The following is a 20,962-nucleotide window of genomic DNA, read 5'->3' on the forward strand; positions in this document are numbered from 1 at the left end:
AGATACAGGACATCAGTGAAGAGCCTAGCCCAATGTTTTAGTTCTTGGGTAGTTACTAGCCATGAGATACAGGAGATCAGTGAAGAGTCTAGCCCAATTTCTTAGTTCTTAGGTAGTTAATTAGCAATGAGATACAGGAGATCAGTGAAGAGCCTAGCCCAATTTCTTAGTTCTTAGGTAGTTACTAGCCATGAGATACAGGAGATCAATGAAGAGCCTTGCCCACTTTCTTAATTCTTAGGTAGTTGCTAGTCATGAGATATAGGAGATCAGTGAAGAGCCTTGCCCAATTTCTTAGTTCTTGGGTAGTTACTATCCATGAGATACAGGAGATCAGTGAAGAGCCTTGCCCAATGTCTTAGGTAGTTACTAGCCATGAGATACAGGAGATCAGTGAAGAGCCTTGCCCAATTTCTTAGTTCTTAGGTAGTTACTAGCCATGAGATACAGGAGATCAGTGAAGAGCCTTGCCCAATTTCTTAGTTCTTAGGTAGTTACTAGCCATGAGATACAGGAGATCAGTGAAGAGCCTTGCCCAATTTCTTAGTTTGTAGATTGTTACCAGCCATGAGATACAGGAGATCAGTGAAGAGCCTTGCCCAATTTCTTAGTTCTTAGGTAGTTACTAGCCATGAGATACAGGGGAGCAGTGAAGAGCCTAGCCCAATTTCTTAGTTCTTAGGTAGTTACTAGCCATGAGATACAGGAGATCAGTGAAGAGCCTTGCCCAGTTTTATAGTTGTCCTAATCCTCTGCATGGTTAAGTGACCTGCTTAGGATCATACAGTAGGCCGATGGAGGCTGTGGAAATCTGCTCTGCCACAGGAAGCAATTCTTTATCAGCTTATAGATTTAATCCTCAGCATTAACTGATATTATTCTACTTTTTAGATTTACATGCCAGTAGATTTTGACATAGTTTTACATGGTGCGCTGAATGTGTAATGAGCACACAACTCTCTCTTCAGTGCCTTTCAACCACAATTCTTCAAAAGTTTCCTAAGACAAAGTTATTACCCACAACACCTGTGCTTAGCTGACGTTCAGTGTTTTGCTTATTAATCCTCAACATTTCCTGCCAGCACTGTGGTTGGTAATCCTGTCTCTGTGCTTCTTTAGTACCTTCAGACTTTAGTACATCTACTTTATCACTTTGAGTAGTTCCATGACCCAGCTAAATCTCAGGTTTCTGTTCAACAACATGAAAGTCCTTTTGCACTTTTCTTTCATTTTGCTCATCTTTGCGTAATGGTTCTTTCTAGCACAGACCCTACAGATTTGATTAAAAGCATAGCAGTGCTGCTTCTTATGCTTGTAGTAATTTCTGTGTGCTTTGTGCCCTTACTCTGTACTATCATATTGAGTCCTAAGAGACTTTGTACCGTTGCTGTGTCCTAGCAAAATTCAGACCCTTACTGTGTCCTAGCAAGCTTTGTGTTCTTGTTGACTGACAGTATCAAGTTGCAGCATATTCCTGTATCCTTACACATATCAGGAGTGCTGAGTAGTGAGCCCCATAGCCTTATGTACAGACTGTGTCAAGTTTTAGCAGGCCTCATAATTTTAACTTATCAAGTAGTAACCCTTATGTGATGACTCAAATACAGTTGTGAATATAAAAAAAATATTCTTGTAAGTGAGAGTGTTTTGGATGTTACAGGAACAGAACAAGAAGCCACAGGCTCTTGCCTCTTCCCGTCTTCACCCCGAGGTCATCCAGAATAAAACTGAACAGTCTCCAGCCCGAGAATCTTGTGCTGCTACCAGCAGAGCACTAAAGTTCAGGCAGGCACCAGCAGAGATCACTGTGGTGGACAAGACCCTTGTAGACACAGTAAAACCTTCACCAGCAAAACAGAGACCATCAGACCTCAGTAAGTGGAATCGGAATGCAGACTGGGAAGTGGAGCAGACCGTAATGACGCCACGGTAAGTACCACACCAAATTTTTTTTCCTGAGATTAGATGTTATCAGTGGCTGTTAGTACTTGGTTAATTTTTAAAGTTGCCCAAGCTAACCCTTTCTTCCATTTGTTTTCATTGATACAGTAGCAGTCTGGAGTTACAGTGTAGCAGAGAGTGGTTCTGACTCTCCGAAGGGAAAAGGAAGATTAGATGTACAAGATATCCTTGGGTGGGGAGGAGAGCTGTTAACTTCTGCCCCTTACTTCACACTGGGTTACTTGGAGCTGAGGTGCAGCTGGTGTTACTAGGGAGGGAGTTGGAGTCCTAAGTGGTGTCATTGTGCTGATGTCGGGCATTTCTCTGATGGTGGAATGAACATGGAATGTGCTGTCCAGCTAGTTCATGTCAGATACTCCTGGGCCTTTTATAGGGCTCCACCCCAGTCTTAGAGGCTACCTCAGGGCCCGACTGTAAGTAACAAGACAAAATGGGAGGTTATACTGGGCAGAGTGACTAGATAAGGACCAGGCCAGTGTGAGTGGATAACGGCAATGCTTTAAGAATTGGAGCTGCAACAGAGTTAATACGGTTAGGTGAGCTGTAGTAAGGATTTAATGGATAAGACAAGCATCTGCATGTGGTTGGTGACTTATGAAGAGGCATTTAGATGTGGCAGATCTTATGTAAAGCTAAGTTCTTAAGTAAGATAATAATCACAGCGTATTTGGTATTGGGCCACTGTGATAGAATTGTGTACTTAAGAATATGGACAGTAACAGCCAAGAAGGATGGGATAGTGGAGCACAGTGATAGCCAAAGATGAGATAGAATTCTAGCTGAGGAGAAGGTAAGATGGAAGACCATGAAATCTGCATATGGAATCTAATTATGATACTCGGGGAAGTAGTTAGGTGTGCCTAGGTCACTTGCTTTAAAGAGATGGACTCTGGCTGTGGATGTCTGTTAGCACGGTAAGCAATGACCTGCGCTCTCTCGCATTTTCCTTTAGGTTTCTCATTTTTTGTCTTAATCAGTATTTAGGTGTTTTTGTTCTGAGAAAAATGAATACTGCTTTGCTGCTTACACTTTTTTTGTTTTTTTTAAGTGAGGAAAATGTTTATGTGGCATCTGGCCATTTTATTTATTTACATTTGATAACCTGCAGTGCCCAAGTCAGCAGTGTCCATTTTCAGTTGAGTCCTGGGCAGAAAATCTCTACATAAATTGTAAGACATACTTAAATATAGCATACATCAAGCAAAGTTGTTAATCATTTACTGTATGTGTGATTCATTGAATGGTGAATATAAAATAAAGAATATTTATAAACAGATTATAGTTATATTAGACACAAAGAGCTTGAATCATTAAGATTTTTGTCACACCAGTCACAGATAAAGGTGAAACCACTGGATATATAGAAAATGACTAAGTAATACATTCGGTAAACATCAGAAACAAGGGTAAATAAAAACTACTAACTGTTAATATACATAAAATTATCAAAATTAGGTACAGACATCGTAACAAGACCTATTCTGATTAGACTGTGTAGCTGAATACAGCACATTTTCATGCAACTTTATAGTGACGTCTCCTTTTAAAATGGAGACAGTCTTGCACAGAATTCTTGAATGATTACTTGGAAGACATTTATTGCACTGCACTTTCGCAATGTGTAACCAAAACTTAATGCACACCTAGATATTGCTAATAAGGTTAAAGTTCAAGAAATAATCATAAATATTTAATTATTCATACGTTTGTTAGCTAGGTTTATGAACTGGTCTTCATTGATCATTTTCGGTCACTGTTAGGGCATTGATCAGTGGTAAATTCAGTGTAGCTGGACAGTTTAGAGCAGATAAATCTGTACAGTAAAAGTACTGGAGAATGAATATTTCACACATTACACAATGCAGTCCATTCCGGTTTACAGAATAAGGGAGTGGATTAGGTTTTAACCCAGGTCTTCATGTTTGCATGTTGATTTATTGATCGCATTTTCCACGGAGACCTTCAGTCATTTTGATGGAGGGAGTAGTGTGGAGAGAGATGAGGTCAGTTACTTAGAACTCATTATGGGATCTGTAATTCCACCTATATAAATGTTATTTCTCATGTATTTACATATTCTAAGTAAAACTAAATGGTTTCCTATAAAACAGAGGCATATTACTGATGTTGTCTTATGTATAAATTAATTGGTTAAAACTCATTCCCCTTTTTTATCAGTAGGGTAATGAAATGTATTTCCAGCTGCAACCTTAGATCACACCCACTCTCCAGGCCCTCTTTGCAGACTCCATATAACAAATTGCACTTCACAGATCATTCTTATTTAAGGTTCCACAGAAATGGGCATCCCACCCAAAAAACTAGAAATCCCCCTCCACCTACCATGGATTCAGACTCCTCTTCAATCAGTATGTAAGGAAAGCTAGTGCTTTCCCAAAAGCAGTATTACCTAGCATTTGTAAGATCGTTCCTTTGCTCATAGCAATTTGCAGTTTTCATTGCATACTCCAAAGTAGTTCTTAGCTTTACCCCCAAAACAGAAAAAAATCCTCGTTATTACTGCTCCTCCACAAAGATTTTCTCTGAAAACCCTATATCCTTTCCTTTTCTGTATTTTTGCATCAGATTCCACCTGGTCCCCATTACTTCTTTCTCTAGTCTCTATTTTTCTACTTACAAGTGTGATCCATTCTCAGATTTTATGATTTTCTGCCCTAGCTCTTCTCTGTTCTCTTTGTTTTGTTTTCTATAATCCTTCTCCTCCCAAAAGCTAGAAAATTAATATATAAAATATATGTAAATATTTTAAATGTTGATGCATAAATTTCTTCTCCCGAGCTGAGCTGTACTGCACGTCTTAAGTGGCCATGCAGTTACCTTACTACAGTTTTTTATAACTCAGTGATACTTGTACTAAAGTCAGTTGTAATATCTTCTTGTTTCTACTGTTTTGTTCATACCCTTGGCTGAACTTGAAAAATGTCCATCTGAATCAGTGTTCTACCCTAGAGAACACGCAAAAAAAAAAAAACATTATGAAGAAATAATGACATCCTTAGGGAAGTCATAGTCTCTCAAAAAGGTATTCTCCTCTTTCACTTTGAAAGGGAATTGAATGATAATGTAGCATACCTATGAAGGCTTGTGTGTTTTTTTTCATGTTGCCTGATAATCTGGGAACTCAAGGTGGAGCCAAACTTCACAATTATGATATTTATTAAAGTTTGAGAGATTCTTAAAAATGTTACCAAGTCTAAAAAATGTGTGCAGGAGATCAGTTCCCCACTTTCCTGACCTGTCATTCTCTGTGGGATAACATTTCAGCCAGTATCTGCTATGTCCGTCAACAATGGGGGAGCTTGTTCCAAAATCTGCCATTTTGGAGAACTTGGTGTTTTGTGCATATGAGGCTGCACAATATCTTTAAACGTGTTTGTGTTCCCCAGCGGTAAAGATGTTCAGAAAAGTCTGTGCTCAGAAAAAAAAGCCTAAACTCGTAAGTACTTCATGATTGGCATGATCTTCCATCAGCAGACATGTATATTATTTTGACAGACTGTCTACTGCAGGCAGGTCATTCAGATCGTGAGTAGTAGCTGCATTCATCTATCTTCCAGGAATTGGTTTTGTTAAGGGAGTATGCATCTTTATTGAAAATAGTTTACTTACCCAAGTTTTGGGCATGATTCCATAATGCCTTGACAGGAACTTGTGAAAATAATCTGCATTATACATTTTATTTTACCTTCTTGGTTCGAAACGTTTTACAAAAAGCAGCAAAAGAAGGATGTCCAGTTCTCATCACTTTGTTCTTAGCCAGAAGGCGGTCATTGTGTCTTTTCAGACAGATGTTTTTTTTATTCCATTATCTTTTCTCAGAAAACACCTCTTTCATGGATTGGGCAGAATTTTCCTTGCAGGATTAAAATCGCTACAGCTCACTGTCACCGCATACTTGTTGGACTGCATTCCTGTCAGAAGTTTAATTTCTGCGTATTGCTTTATAGGAACTTCAAGAAACCAGTTAGTTATCAACATGAAAGTTATTTCTTTGTGTTGCTCTGTTGAAACATATTAGGTTCTCCGAGGGACCTGTATAACATTCTGAAGTTTCTTACTATTTTCAAAGGACTTTGTCCATTCTTAAAGGCTGGCAGTGAGGAAGGCAAAAGGAAGGAGCACTCAAAAATATAAAGAATGTTTATTGTTAGCGCTTTCATGTAGTGTAATCACCAAACTTCTTCAGACAAATAAGTAACAGTCGTGACCTATTTATACATCACATCAGCTAAATACAAAAGACATTGACCAATAAAATAATAGTTACCCTTTGATTGCTGAAAGACATATCACACAAATCTTACACTTGTAAGCTTACACCTGATAATACAATGTTGATGAAATAGTAAAATAAAATTGAGTAGTATAATTATATAACAATTATTTACCAAATGACAGGTAAACTATCAGTCAAAAACTCTTAATTTTAAAAGACTTGAAATAGAAATAATTTCGTTCAAACCCAGGGGTTCATGTCTGGATGTTGGTAATAAGAATTTTTTTTATAAGGGGCAGGTATAGTTGTTCACACAAGTTGTGGTCTATGTTGCTTTTTGTTTGCAGCGTCCAGCATATTACGTGGGCAAGACTCAACGTAAACTAGCCCAAAGAATTTATGAACATTTTTATGAGATTTCACTAGGGAAGGAATCAAATGCATTGTACAGACATCTAAAGATCTATCCCAATCACATTTTTAAATTTGCAGTGGTACATCAGGTCAAAAGGGGTCCATGGGGTGGGCTTTGGAAAGTATTTTTAGAGCAGAAAGAAACATGGTGGCAAATATTTTTAAATGCCACTTTCCCCCCTTTCAACCTGAATAACCAGATCACGTACAACTGGGTCTACTCTTAGAGAGGTTGCTGTCTATAATGTCATTAGCAGGGATGGCAGCTTTCCCAAAGGGAATAATAATGCATTTTTTGCATTTAGCTTTAATCTGTGGCTTTGGCACCACTCATTTGTCTGGGTTAACCCTGCCTGCAGTATATTAACATCGCTGGGGGACTCAGTGATTGCTCCCAGTTTGCAATCATCAGCAAGCTTGGTCAGCCACAGGCCATTCAAGTTTGTCTGGACTTCTGACAAATTCTGAATAGTAAGGGGCTCAAAACAGAACCCTGTCATACGCCACTGGTGACTGGTCTTTTGCTAGAGGTGAAGTCGCCCACTTTGTCAGTATGTGTCCTGTCAGTGAGCCAGTTGGCTACCTATTGGGAAAGTTTCTCTATAATATCTGAGTGGGGATTGTGTCAAATGCTTTGGCTTGGTCAAGATAGGCAGTATGCACTGTCTTTCCCTCATCCAGGGCCTTGGTGACTTTCTCAAAAAAGTCGGCTATGTTTAACAGGCCAGATCTACCTTTAATGATTCTGAACTGGGTTGGTTCCAGTGTTTGGAGATTACCTATGTCCTTGTTAATAAGGTCCATAATTATTCTTTCCAGCCTTGCAGATTAGGCTAGTCAAGCTTATGAACCTTTAATTCCCAGGGTCGGTTGATGGTCCTGTTTTGTGCAGAAGGATTACTGTTGCTGTCCTCCATTCCGCTGGAACATAGCCAGTTTTCAGGCTGTGGGTAAACAGAGATCCAGGTGGGTCTGCTAGGTCATGTTTTAAGTTGTTTAAAAGGGAACCTGGGATGTTGTCTGGTCCCATTGATGCTGTGTTTTTGGCCTTGGAGAGCACCGAGATGACCTGCTGTCCTGAGATAGTAGGCTGAGGAATGATGGCAGGTGTACGCTAGGGGACGGTGGGGGGTTGAAGTTTGCTCCAAATCTGTCACCTACCAGGATGGCTATTATATCCAGTTGAATATAAGTGGTGCCATCCACAACCAGTGCAGTGCATAGCTAGGTATTACCTTTTAGAGTTTGAATGTTGTTAAACAATGCCTTGTGATTATCGCTGGCTAGGGAGACTATTTTTTACTTAGTAATTCTCTTTGGAGGACTTGCCAAGATTTCTTGTTTAAGCTGGAGAGGGATTTCTTCCTCTGCTGAGCCAGTTCCCTCTTGTTCTTGGACATTAGTTTCTTCCTCTTGTTGTATAGCCTTTTTATACTAGGAGACCACCAGGGTGACTTTTTTTTTCCGGCAAGACCTGGTTTTAATCTGGTTATGTACAGACTATTATATACAACTGCTTAAGTGGGTTATACAGGGCATTGGTGTGCACCTCTGCATAGGAGTCCATGTTATTTGCATTCGAGGGGGTTTTAAAACTTCTTATACCATTAATTAGTAGGAAGTAATTTGTCTTTGAAAAAATTCTTAAGCATTTTTCAGCTTGATGGCATATCTGGTCATATAATTACATCAGACAAGACTGATTTATGGTTCTGTCATACCAGGGAGGACATAACCCGGTGGGGATGCAATGCTCTCCCTCGTTAGTGAGTACTGTGTCCAGGACATTTGAGCCTCTTGTGGGTGTGCTGACTAGCTGTTCCAGAGTGTTTGCATTAACAAAGTCCAATAACCTCTGAGCCAGCATGTTTGTGGTCTTGTATGTTTCCCAGTCGATGGTAGTATAATTAAAATCACCCATAAGTGTGGTGTTGGTCTGTATGGCAAGTGACTCCAGTAAGTCCAGGTATGTGGTATGCTTTATCTGTTTCATGGTGAGGGACCTGTAGCAATCTGTGATGTGGTAGGGGGATTTGCCTGTGGTTAATTGGACATGGAGTAGCTCAAGATAGTCATACTGTTTGACCAGTCTCGAGGTGTACTGATCCTTAATGAAGATGGATACACCTCCTCTTTTGGTTCTTTCATGCTCTGTTTGTGGTCTGAATGTACTGAAGGCATTGTAGATCTGCCCGGCCAAGGTGCTTTCTATGTCTTTGAATCTTGTCTCCATGACTGCACAGACATCATCTTGCAAAGTAAGGAGTGCTTCCATGGATTGCAGTTTCTTGTTTAGACTCCTAGAATTAGGCAGCAGTATGTTGAGTTTATCTAGAGAGGATCTTGTTATTTTGGGAGGCTGGTTATTTTGACACTGCATAAAATGTATAATAGGAGTGGCTAATTCTTTTGCTAGTATCTGAAAGCCAATGAGGAGACAGGTGCATACCATCTCTGGCAAGCAGTGTGGCCTGTAGACCATGCCTTCCCAGGCTGACAGATAGTGGATCCATTTGGACTGACACCAGAAGCTAAGCCAGTTGTTAAAGTCAGTCATTGTCATCCTTGGAGAAGGTAGAATGCTGCTTATGGCTAGGCTTATACAAGCCTGTGACACACAGTCTAAAAGCTCAGTCATGTCTCTTTATATAGTACAATGAAGTACATTTCAAAGTCATTCACCCCCACATGGACTATGACGGAGTTATGCCGGTACTTTTGGTTGAGTGATTTGAGTGCTTGAGTGACTTGATGGATCCTGACACCTGACAGGCAGCTAACTGTAACCTCCGTATCTAGCCTGCTGAGGGGAACATCCGTGTGTCTCACAATGGAGTCACCTATGACCATTCCATTATGTTTTGTGGTATTATGCCTTATGGGCTTATTTGTTGAGACGTGTGTGTGTGTGTGTGTGTGTGTGTGTGTGTGTGTGTGTGTGTGTGTGTGTGTGTGTGTGTGTGTGTGTGTGTGTTATATGTTTTTTTTTTTTGCATTGTTATGTGTGCAAGTATTTTACGTTTGGGAGGCCTCTGATCTTTTGATAAGTTACTAGTGACTACCTCCTTATATTGTGGATTTATGTGTCATGTCCTTATTTAGTGTGGGAAGTGTGTGTGCGCTGACAACTTGTTTGGCATTCAAGTTGTCCTTATGTGAGAGTCTTGCCTCCAGTTTCATAGTGTAACTACATGTCTCAGTTAAAATATTTGTTTATTCCGGGATTAAGTGGTTGTCAGTATACATAAGACATTTGCTAATTTGCCTCAGAATGCCTGTGTCTGTCAGGCTGGCCAGATGGGAAGCTGCCCGTCCATGATAGCAGGCTCTTACTGTATGTTTTATTAGGGAAGGGAATGGATTAATTTGACAGGACTGTGCTGCTAGTGCCGAGAATACAAGAACAACCTATACTTTGTGTAGGCTACTGTTGCTCAGTAAGGTAACACTGCTGAATGCTCAGCTGAATTGCTCCTAGGGCAGCAGAAAACTTTAGAAGAGTGTCATTGACAGCTGTTTAGGGAAAATCTGAGCTTCTTGGCTTCTTTGTTTATACAGGGCACTGCCAACCGCCACTGAGAGAAAAGCAATACTATGCAAATTCAAGGCTTAAATACAAGCAATGAGAAGCAAGTTTTAAGCTAAATACTGATCAGGAAAGCACACAGTAAGCCTTCCACCAGCAATCCCCAACTCAGACAGGTTAGATCAGCACAGTTTTGCCACAAGGGTGCAGAAAAGCACTTTCTTAATGTAGAATAGCTGGCTTGGAGCCCAAGTGTAACAAGACCACACAAACTACTTACAACTAATAGATACAAGGTAATACAGCACAATTAACCACTTAAAGCAGCAGTGAACAGTGCAGTATTTTAAACTGCTAAAGTACAGACACAGTATATAAAAGAATTGCAAAAAATACTTAGAGCCCTTTTGTGTGCTTCCCGGCTCAGATAGACCCATTAAACACCTACTGCCACTAAATGTATACTGCCAGCCCTCCTAATGTAAACACAAACAAGCTTAGGAGTTCTGAAATGCTACCACCAACAAACATAAGGATATGGATACAGCATTTATTCAATAAAAGTACTTCACTTTTTATAAATGAGCCAAGAGCCACTCAATTGTACAAAATTTATAAAGGCACTAAAAGTAAGCTAAGCTAATTAATAAGCCCCCCAGCCAATAAAACTACTTGCAGAAATCTCAAGTGTTTCTCCAACCTAAACAGACCAGGCTACCCCCAGTGCACTAGATGGAAAATCCACTGACCTCTTGATGTAAAAACAAGTGCTTGCTAGATTATAAAAATACACTACTTTATCCAACAGCTAGCTAGATAATGAATTTGGAGCAAGTAATCAGTAGATCAGGGAATGACTAGGCAAACTGCGCTATTTCAGTACAAGCACAAGGAAAGGCAAATAAATAAATCAAGATGTCAACAGCAGTGTAGAAAGGGAGGAGCCTATTAGACACAATTTACACTAGAGGTGGGCAACTTAAAATCACCAGGTTTAAAAAACAGATCAACAAACGAGAGGGTGGGTGGGAAAAGCTAGCAGGGAATCACCAGCAGTGCTTTAGTTTATACAGTCTTGAATCTTTTTAGAAAAGACGAAGGTCCAGGAATTCATTGTGTATTTAAGTATCACCCAAGAGACAGGCTGCATTTCACAAGTTTTTTTCATTGGTTAAACTAAGTAATTTAGGTGTGCACCTCTCACGTAGAACAAAAAACCCAGGCCAAGCAGATTTCTTACAACAGAAAACAAAACGGAGCAGGAAATCCGAGAATAACTCTCTCAGCATGTCACAGACAAAAAATATAGAGATTGTAACAAAGTTTGTTTGTGTCTTTCGGTTTTTCCCGGTTAGGGGTTGCGACAGTGGAACTCCGGTCCACTAATGATTGGCAGTTGATTTTTACGTACCGGCTTGCCAGGCCTGATGCACAACCTTCAACGAAGGTACGTCCATTCACGCATGTCTCCACGCAGAAGACGCTCTATCTGAGAATCGAACTGGACATCATCTTACTGTGAGGCGGTAACGCTACCGCAGCACTATCTTGACATAACAAAATTTTTCAGAAACTCTGATCACATTTTCACTTCTTGTGGATGTAAGACAAAACAATGATGACCCATGTCAAAGCAGACTATTTTCAAATGATTGTCTCATGCTGTTTCCTTTTTTTTATACCCACCACAGCAAAACAGTTCCTGGCAAGGTCAAGGCTCATTTTGCCAGTTCCTAGGCTTTATTTATGGATTTTTGTAAAAGGTTGTATTTTTGAAGTATTCTAGAAGCAGCAGCTTGGCCCTCTGTGCGCACTTTTACAAAGCACTATAAACTAGATTCCTTTTCCAGGTCCAGGACAGGCTTTGCTAGGACCATTTTAGGGGTTCCTGGACTCTTTTCCTTCCACCTCTCAAATGTAGTAAGTTAGGGTAATCTATCCATATAGCTAAGGCTACTGCAGTGATCAATACGATGAACATAGTACAGTTGTCTAAGTAAACTTATAACTGTAGATAACAGTAGATATTCAAATGATCACTGCTGCAGTAGCTGCTCCCTTCCTCCACCTCCCTTATTTTTGCATGCCTTTTATGTGAGGGTGTGGTCCTTGACTTTATTTTCCTAGCATTGTCCTTGTTAGGGCATTAGCCTCCCTCTCTCTCTCTCTGTTGGTATGAAAGCTCTGAAAGGCTTGGCACCCAAAGCTAATGGTATGGACATGTATGGAAGGTGCCCTGATGCTCTGGAAGCTTGTGCGTTGGCAGGATATAACGCATATAGCTAAGGCTGCTGCAGCACTGATCATTCAGACTTCTATTGTTATGGTAAATGTACTTACACAGTTGTACTATCTCCCCCTATCAGAGGTGAGTGTGCTACTTGCTGAGCCATTGACACCGAGACTGGGTAACTGAAGTGTCTTTTACAGGGGCATTCCACCTACCAGCCTACTTTATATCGTATATATTTTCTTGCATCTCTACCTTTCAGTCAAAGATCATGTTGGTCAAAAAACAAAACAAAACCTTATCAACCAAAAGGCGCTGATACAGAAGAGATAGTGTAATAGTGGGGTTAAGGGGATTTTTCCGTATTCCCCAGTGTTGCGCAGTTTTGGAGTTTAGTCTATATTTATAATATAGCAACAGGGGTGTGGAGATATAATCCCCCTCATGGGAGTACAGGGGGGCTTGTCCCCCTGCAAAAAAAAAAAAAAAAAAGATATAGATTTTTGTTTGGATTACTTCACTTTTGAACTGCTTGTTAGTAGTTTGATTCTTGAATCTGTGATCGACTGAACTGTTCTCAATGAAAGTTCCATCGATAATTTGTCCTGTAACTGTCTTCTTAGAAAATTTCTTATTTTATGTGGTCAGTTCTGGTGATATGGTCATATATAAATTTACTAAATGGTGAGAAGCAGCTTTGTTAGATATGTATTCCTAAACCCAGACAGCTTGCTGGATTACCATCTTACTGTCGGTCCTAATGATAGGGTAACAGTGAGTGATGGCCGAGTCCAGCTTTGTATTAACTGTTTTCCACTAAAGTGGTACAGTTGAGTATCCTTTTTGCCTGGAACGGGTCCTAAATGCTGGCAGAAAGCCATTAAGTGTTTGGTCTGGTATTACATATGTATGTATTCCTTTCAAAGGTTCAGTTGTCCTAAGTATAGGCTTGAGTCTTTGTCAAACACCATGACTTTATGGTAATTTCCAGAGATAGAGACGGAGAGAGAGAGAGCTCTTTTCTAGTTACTGTTTTACTGAGGAGCAGCAGGTGTTGTTCCCTTGCACATATCCCTTTGGGATTTGGAATTGTTTAATCACATTTCCATCCAGCTTTTTGTTTGCCATGGTGACCTTGTATTCTGATTTGCAGATACTTATTGTAACCCTGGCTAATTTGTATATACCATGACCACAGCCAGTCACGGCTTTGGGAGCCTGATTATCATTATTCATCTAGTGATGGAAATAAACATTACCAGTCTTGTGTGTTGGCTGAGGGCACCATAAATATCCATGTAACTCTGAATGTATCTGCACGTTCTCTACCTCTTGCTTTGAATTTTATCCACAGGTCACACAGCATCAGCCAAGACTACGCCCGAGAATTCCCAGAAGGGAAAGTTGGAAGGAGGGCAGTGACTGAAAAGAGCCAGAAGATGAAACCTGATACTCATCGCAGTATCCAGAATGTGGATCTGGATAATGAGGTTAGTATATTACATAGAACTGGAAACCACACACATAAGCTAGGATAACGTTAAGCTGAAAAAAAACTGCTTCTCCGGGAGCTACATGTGATGTGAATCTAAGGATATGTCATTTATTTGAAGGTGGGGGTAGGCGATGTGGAAGTAAACTGTATAATTTATGTCTGCAGTCACAGCAATCTAGGTTCAAGAGTGGAAATTGGACAGTAAAGGGTTAACTGTTGTAGGGAAGAATTCATTGCTCACTGGTGACTCTGCCTTCCCACAAATCGGTGACCAGTGCAGTTATCTGTGTAGCATGGGCCATAAACCTGCCATTAACTCTCTACTTGAAAAATGCAAGGGAGTGGTTGGGTGTCTTAACTCCTGGTATTTTGATGTATTTGCTGCTATTCCTTAGAAGGAGAACCATTCCTATATCTTTAGCATTTCACCAGGCCAGATGATAGCATACTTGTCCACTGTTGCTATGGGATCCCCAGTTAAAGTTTGTCTCTCTATCCCCATAGCCTGATAGGTTGTTAAACAAGATCCCCATGCAGAAGAGTTTGGCTAAAGTGGTAATTAGAGGCAAGTATTTTGTGGTACAACATCTGTAGTGACACACTGAGTATAGAGGGCCAAGTGCAGGTCCCAATAGTGGCACAGAAAACAAGAATCAGAAAAACAACCAGGGTGACAGGGCTCAACATTCTCAACTGTTTTATTTGTTATGCTCATGTGACCATTACAAGAGATGCAGTCAGTGGTATTTTAGCCTGGTAGCTTCCACAAACTCATGTTTTACAAAAAAGAAATAGCTTCTCTGATTAAAATATGAAATTGATACATATTTTTTCTGTCAGCTGTAAAATGCAGGGTGTGTGTGTGTGTGTGTGTGTGTGTGTGTGTGTGTGTGTGTGTGTGTGTGTGTTTTTCTGTAGCACATTATCCCCATCAGTGAGTGTGGCTGGAAGGTACACTTTGCTGTTTGCATATTCAGGCATGCTTCAAGAGACGATGGAAATACATTTACTAGAGAGAATTTCATTGAAATGTTGGTGCTGGTGAAAAGTTTTAAACGCTGTACTTCTAGGTTTTGCTGCAGTGGGTGCTACTGATGGAGCTGCCTGGGTTAGTTCTGTCCATACCTCTCAAATGTACAGAATGTTAAGTTGTCAATCTCGCCTTCATTCTTGCTGGATGGGTTCGGAGCTGATCCTCGGCTCCGACTCGGCCTATACTAAAGCTCGAGAGCTAATTTTTACCGGCTTGAGACAACCCTAAATCCCACGATGCTAGGCGCTAACTACCCAGATCTCGTTTGCCGCTTTCGCTAGCGAGGTGCTTTTTTTACCGGCTCCACAGGTCAGTGAAAAATTTAAAATTTTTCTTCTCCTTTCTTAGGATTTTTCCCCTTTATTTTATAAATATATAGTCTAGTACCTTATACCACTCTGTTGGGTCCCATTTTTGTCAATCCCTAATCACTAAAGTTATATCCCTCCCCTGTTAAGGTTAGGCCTTAGGCCCTTTCCGTTTTTTTCCCATTCCCTATTTTTGGGACAGTTAAGTGTTGGTTATTAACTTTTAATTTTACCTTGTGTGTGTGTGTGTGTTTAAACTTTAAGGAAGAAATTCTTCTTTCTTTGACAGCTTAATATCTAAAGACATTAAAGTCTCAGTCTTCAAGAAGTGTGACTCGTGCTGTCAGAAGATGTCGCTGACAGACTGTCACACTTCTTGCGTTTATTGCCTGGGACCCCTGCACCTGCAGGACTCTTGTTCTGTTTGTCATGCGTTCAGTCCAGGAGTCCTGCAGGAGCGCAGGAATAAGTTAATTTTGAGGGGCTTATTAAAGCCCGAAGGTTCCCCGGCTAAGTCCTTGCCGGGTAAACCTTCGAAGCCATCCAAACCGTCGGCTCCGTGCTCCAAGCCTTCGGCTGGTGGCTCACCTACTGCGTCACGATCGGCTCCGGCTGGAGCCGATACGGCCATGTCGCAGTCTTCTGCATCGGCTCCGGCTGGAGCCGATGCCTCAAAGACTCTGTCTCCAAAGTCGGCTCCGGTCGGAGCCGACGTATCTTTGGCTCCATCGGCACCACTAGTCTCGGTGCCATCTTCCACCCGCAAAAGATCTAGGTCTCCGTCCCTGGAGTCCATTCACTTTGCTCCGAGATCCCCTTTGCTCTCGGAGCGGAGCCATCGGAGCCATTCCTCTCGGTCTTGCAGGCTTTCTGACCATGACCTTGAGAGGGTGATTAGTAGACTCCTAAAGTCTCAGGCACTGGCCCAAATGCTTCACAGCCCATCTCAACAGACAGTGGCTTTACCCATACCATCTTCGATTCCTCCGCCGACTCTGCCCCTGAGTTTGGAGCCGGAGCTCCTCGGAGCCGTGACCGTCGTGTTATCGGAGCCAATACTTCCCCCTTAGGCTCCGTCGTCTGCTCCGATCTCTTCCATGGTTCCATCCATGGAGGGATCCGGGGGCTTGGGATTCCCTCATCTGCTCCGAGGGGGCGAGTGGCATCGGACCCTTGTCCGACCCCGTTCTCCCTCTCGGAGCTTCGGCGCTGGTGAGTTCAGCCCTGACATCGGCTTCGGAGCCATCCCTCTCGGTGCCGGCTGGGGTTCCTATTTCTTTGGAACGGGAACCTTCTGTCCTGCCTGATAGGGGCGCCTTCGAGGTCATGAGGAGCGTACTGGCCCCTGTGCCTGCTCCACGGTCAGCTCCATCAGCTCCTCCCACTGTAGTGCCTGCTGCGGTCTCTACCCACTCTGTCATTCCCAACCATAGAGATCCAATGCCTCATGTTTCCCCATTGGGAATATCCTCCTCTTCCGAGGCTTCCCCTGATCCTTCAGGTGAACCCCCTCGAAAGTGGACATGTAAGAGGAAGCATGTAGACTCCCCTGAGTCCATTACATCTGATACCGACTTGGATGAGTTTGAAGGGTCCCCACGGTCCCCCTCTGAGGATGTCTCCTTTTCTGACATCCTTGAAATCCTCAAGCAGAGAGGGAACTGGTCTACCCTCAATCCTTCCTTGGATGAGTCTGTTTACCTAGAGGTGTTTGGTTCTCGCCCTTCCACCTCCTGGGTGTCTTCGCCTTTTGAACCCACCCCACGGAGGCCTTCCAAATTTATCACAGCCCCGTCAGATAAACAGTTTTTAACTAAGGGTGTCCCAGTTGATGCCATGGTGGTGGCTGCAGCCACTAAGAAGGAACTGGCCGATCCTTCAGTGCCTATCCATCCTCCTAATAAGGAATCTAGGACTATGGATAGGTACGGCAAGCGGATGTTCTCTTCAGCGACCTTCGCCATGCGGTCGCTGAATTATTTGTGCCATTTCACCCGCCTTCAAAGAGACATTCTCAAAGAACTGGGTGATACCCTACAGGATCCAACAGCTGCGGGGTCTCAGGACAAAATCAACTCCCAGCTAGGAACCCTAAATTCCATTGTCAACTCCTCCATGCGGCTTATTTTCTAGGCAGCCGATGGAGCGAGTAGAGCCGCAGGCACAGGCGTGGCCTTAAGGCGTCATGCCTGGATGCGGCTTTGCAACTTTGCAGATCCCTTCAAGGCGTCCTTCACTAACTCCCCCTTTGATGGTTCGACGTTGTTTGGACCTCAAGTGAAGGATACTTTGACCAGATGCGAACAAGATGGCAAGACTCTCTCTGCCGTAGGAGTCCATTTTTTAACCCTGTCCAGACCCTATCCTAAGGGTCAAAAGGGTGGAAAAATGTGGTTCTGCAAATCTTAGGGAGTCACGCCTGACGCAAGAAGTCAGTTCCCCCCGAGAGGCAGGGGGGGGGACAACAACAGACGCCGTTCTAGAGGCAGAGGAGGTCCGCAGAATCAGGGTAACAGAGAGTCTCTCTCTGACAAACCCTTCCAGCATCCCTGAGAAGCTGCCCGACTCTCCACCTTCGGAGGCAGTCGGGGGAAAGTTATCGCTGTATCCAGAAGCCTGGCTTTCTCTCACACAAGACAAATGGGTACAGTCGATTATATCCAAGGGTTACAAAATTCCCTTTATCCACACCCAAACTCGGCCAAAAGGGCCCCTCCCAGACATTCCACCCAGTCTAAGGGAACAAGCAGTACTAGAAGTTTTAAAACTGCTAACAAAAAGAGCCATCCAGCCAGTCCCAGCAGACCAACTAGGATCCGGAATCTACTCCAAGTTCTTTTTGGTACCAAAAAAGACAGGGGACTGGAGGCCAATATTGGATCTCAGCAGACTAAACAAGTCTGTAAAAAGAACGAAGTTCTGGATGGTCACGCTACAGTCTATTCTACCCTTTCTGGGCCAGGACAATTGGATGTGCTCAATGGACCTTCAGGATGTGTACTATCACATCAAGATGCACAGGCGCTCCTGAAGGTTTCTCCACTTCCGGCTGGGGGCCAGTCAGTACCAGTTCAGAGCCATGCCCTTTGGTCTCACAACAGCCCCCCGAGTGTTCACCAAATGCATGGCAGTGGTTACAGCTCATCTGAGACATCAAGGATTCCAGGTGTTTCCGTATTTAGATGACTGGCTCCTTACTGCCACCACCAGGCATCAGCTTCTTCTTGCCAGAGATTACACCATTCAAACTTGCAAAGGGCTAGGTATCTCCATAAATTTCGAAAAGTTTGCCTTGTTGCCTTGTCAGTCTATTACACTCATAGGCGCCACCTTGGACACCATACAGCTCTCAGCAAAATTAACCGAGCAGAGAGTTTTAGATATTCGAAATCATGTTCATATCCTCCTTCTGAGCAAAAGAATCCAGGCCAGGTTTGTTCTAAAAGTGTTAGGTCTCATGGCGGCAGCTATCACGCTACTTCCGCTTGCTCGCTTTCACATGCGACTCCTTCAGTGGATGCTCTTCTCCCAGTGGTCCTTCCAACAACTTCCTTTGACACATAAAATCATAATAACACTTTCTTGCAAGAAACATCTGTCTTGGTGGATGGTCTCCCCTCAAGTCCTTCAGGGCAGACCATTTGTTCTTTCCCCTCCGGTCGCCACTGTCACAACGGATGCCTCCCTGATCGGGTGGGGTGGGGGGGCATTTTCAGGGCAGGACAGTCCAGGGCACATGGCAACCTTTCGAATGCCACCTGCACATAAATGTCCTGGAGAGTGCTTTTAGCGTTGCAAGCCCTCCAAGACTCTCTTCCTTTAGGGACTATTGCAATTCAGACGGACAATATGTCCGTAGTGTGGTATATCAACAAGCAGGGCGGAACCAAGTCCTATCCCCTGTGTCGAGAGGCACTTCGACTTTGGCAATAGGCGATCTCTTCTCAGCGGTTTCTGATAGCAACGCATATCCCCGGGAAGTCCAACATCATAGCGGACAGGCTGAGCAGAGCTATTCTCATGCCACACGAGTGGTCTCTCAAGCAATCAGTAACGGAGGAGATTTTTCAGAAGTGGGGTCTTCCTTGCTGCAATCTTTTTGCAACACCTCAGAACAGCAAGTGCCTCGACTTCTTCACCCTCTTTCCCCTTCCAGGCCATCCCCCCAGAGACGCTCTAGTCCACGATTGGCCTCAGGGACTTCTATACTTCTTTCCCCCCTTTCCATTAATCACTCAGTTGATTCAGAAAGCTACCACCTTGAGAGCCAGGATGATCCTCATTGCCCCTTATTGGCCTCGACAGATATGGTTCCCGTTCCTGCATCGTTACCTTTTGGAACAGCCTTGGCATCTGGACCCAGTGCCAGATCTTTTGGCCCACCAGTCAGGGCAGCTGCACCAATCCCTCCAATCTCTCAACCTCACAGCTTGGTTGCTCCACTTCCATCCTTAGCCAGGCTTCCCCTGGTTTCCAATTCTGTCCGTGATATTATTGTAGCTTCCCTTAAGTCCTCTACCAGAAGGATTTATGCTGGTAAATGGAAGCGTTTTTCCTTCTGGGCAAGGGCTAGGAATATAGATCCCTTCACTGCTCCTATACAGTCAGTCCTAGATTTCCTAGCGGAAATTTTTCATTCAGGCTCTTCATCCTCCACTGTAAAGGTTCAGTTAGCGGCCATTTCAAATTTTCACATAGGTCTATTGGATTCCAGCATCATGTCCCACAAGCTGTGTAAAGCCTTCCTTAAGGGTATCTTTTTACTCAAACCTCCAATCAAAGAACCCCCACCACAGTGGGATTTAAACATGATTTTAACATCCTTGATTCTTCCTCCCTTTGAACCTGTGGCTTCCTGTTCTTTAAAGTTGCCCTCTTGGAAAACTCTCTTCCTAGTTGCCATAACTTCTGCTAGGAGAGTATCAGAACTCCATGCCCTTTGCATTCGTCCTCCTTATCTAGTTTTCCACAAAGACAGGGTTTCTCTCAGAACTAACCCGTCTTTTTTGCCCAAGGTGGCTTCTGAAGCAAATTTGAATCGATCTATCGATCTTCCAGTTTTCTTCCCTAATTATTCTAACAGGGCAGAGCAAAAACTGCATTATCTGGACGTTCATCGTCAGCTCCGTTACTATCTGGACAGAACTAAACAAACTAGGAAATCTGATCAGCTCTTTCTGTCCTATGCGGAAGGTAAAAAAGGCCTTCCGGTATCCAAAGTAACCTAGTCTAGATGGCTGTCCTCTGTGATTATCTGTATCTATCAACTCAGAGGTAAAGAATTACCTTCTAAGCCAAAAGCCCATTCAACCAGAGCTTTAGCTACATCAACAGCCTTTCAAGCTAGATTGCCATTAGATACTATTTGTGCAGCAGCCACATGGGCCTCTCCTCATACCTTTATTACACACTACAAATTAGACATGGCCTCCAGAAACGGCAAATTTTGGTTCCACCGATGTTCATCGTGCATACAGCTGCAGTGATCACAGATGGGTTCCCTGCCGTCAGGCGGGTCCTCGGTCGGCCGAATTCCAAAGTCTAGGTCCGGCGTCGGTTGTTGTCGCTTTCTCTCCTGACGTCAGTGAGGCCGGAGTATATAAGACACAGCCGACGCCATGTTCTCCAGTCTTTTTTGCTGCGCGGTGCCCAAAGCAGAAGCAGTTCGCGGCGCGGTCGGCCAGCTCCTGAATTACGAAAAATTGGAAACCAAGTCTTCATTAAAGCTAAGTACCCGTAGAAACTTTTCTTGCCTCA

The 20,962-nt window shown here is 43.0% G+C and overlaps 1 protein-coding gene across 1 annotated transcript in view; it reads left to right on the top strand.

Moving 5' to 3' along the window:
- Positions 1–20,962, top strand: part of STK36 (serine/threonine kinase 36) — a 786,440-nt gene that overhangs the window by 285,521 nt on the left and 479,957 nt on the right. Inside the window, exons 9-10 of the mRNA XM_044086614.1 lie at positions 1,661–1,929; positions 13,724–13,859. Of these exons, the coding sequence (XP_043942549.1) occupies positions 1,661–1,929; positions 13,724–13,859 (405 nt within the window). The remainder of the gene's footprint in view (positions 1–1,660; positions 1,930–13,723; positions 13,860–20,962) is intronic.

This window comes from Protopterus annectens, chromosome 10.part0 (genome assembly GCF_019279795.1).
Source record: "Protopterus annectens isolate FY-2018-M chromosome 10.part0, PAN1.0, whole genome shotgun sequence".
Lineage (NCBI taxonomy): Eukaryota > Metazoa > Chordata > Ceratodontiformes > Protopteridae > Protopterus > Protopterus annectens.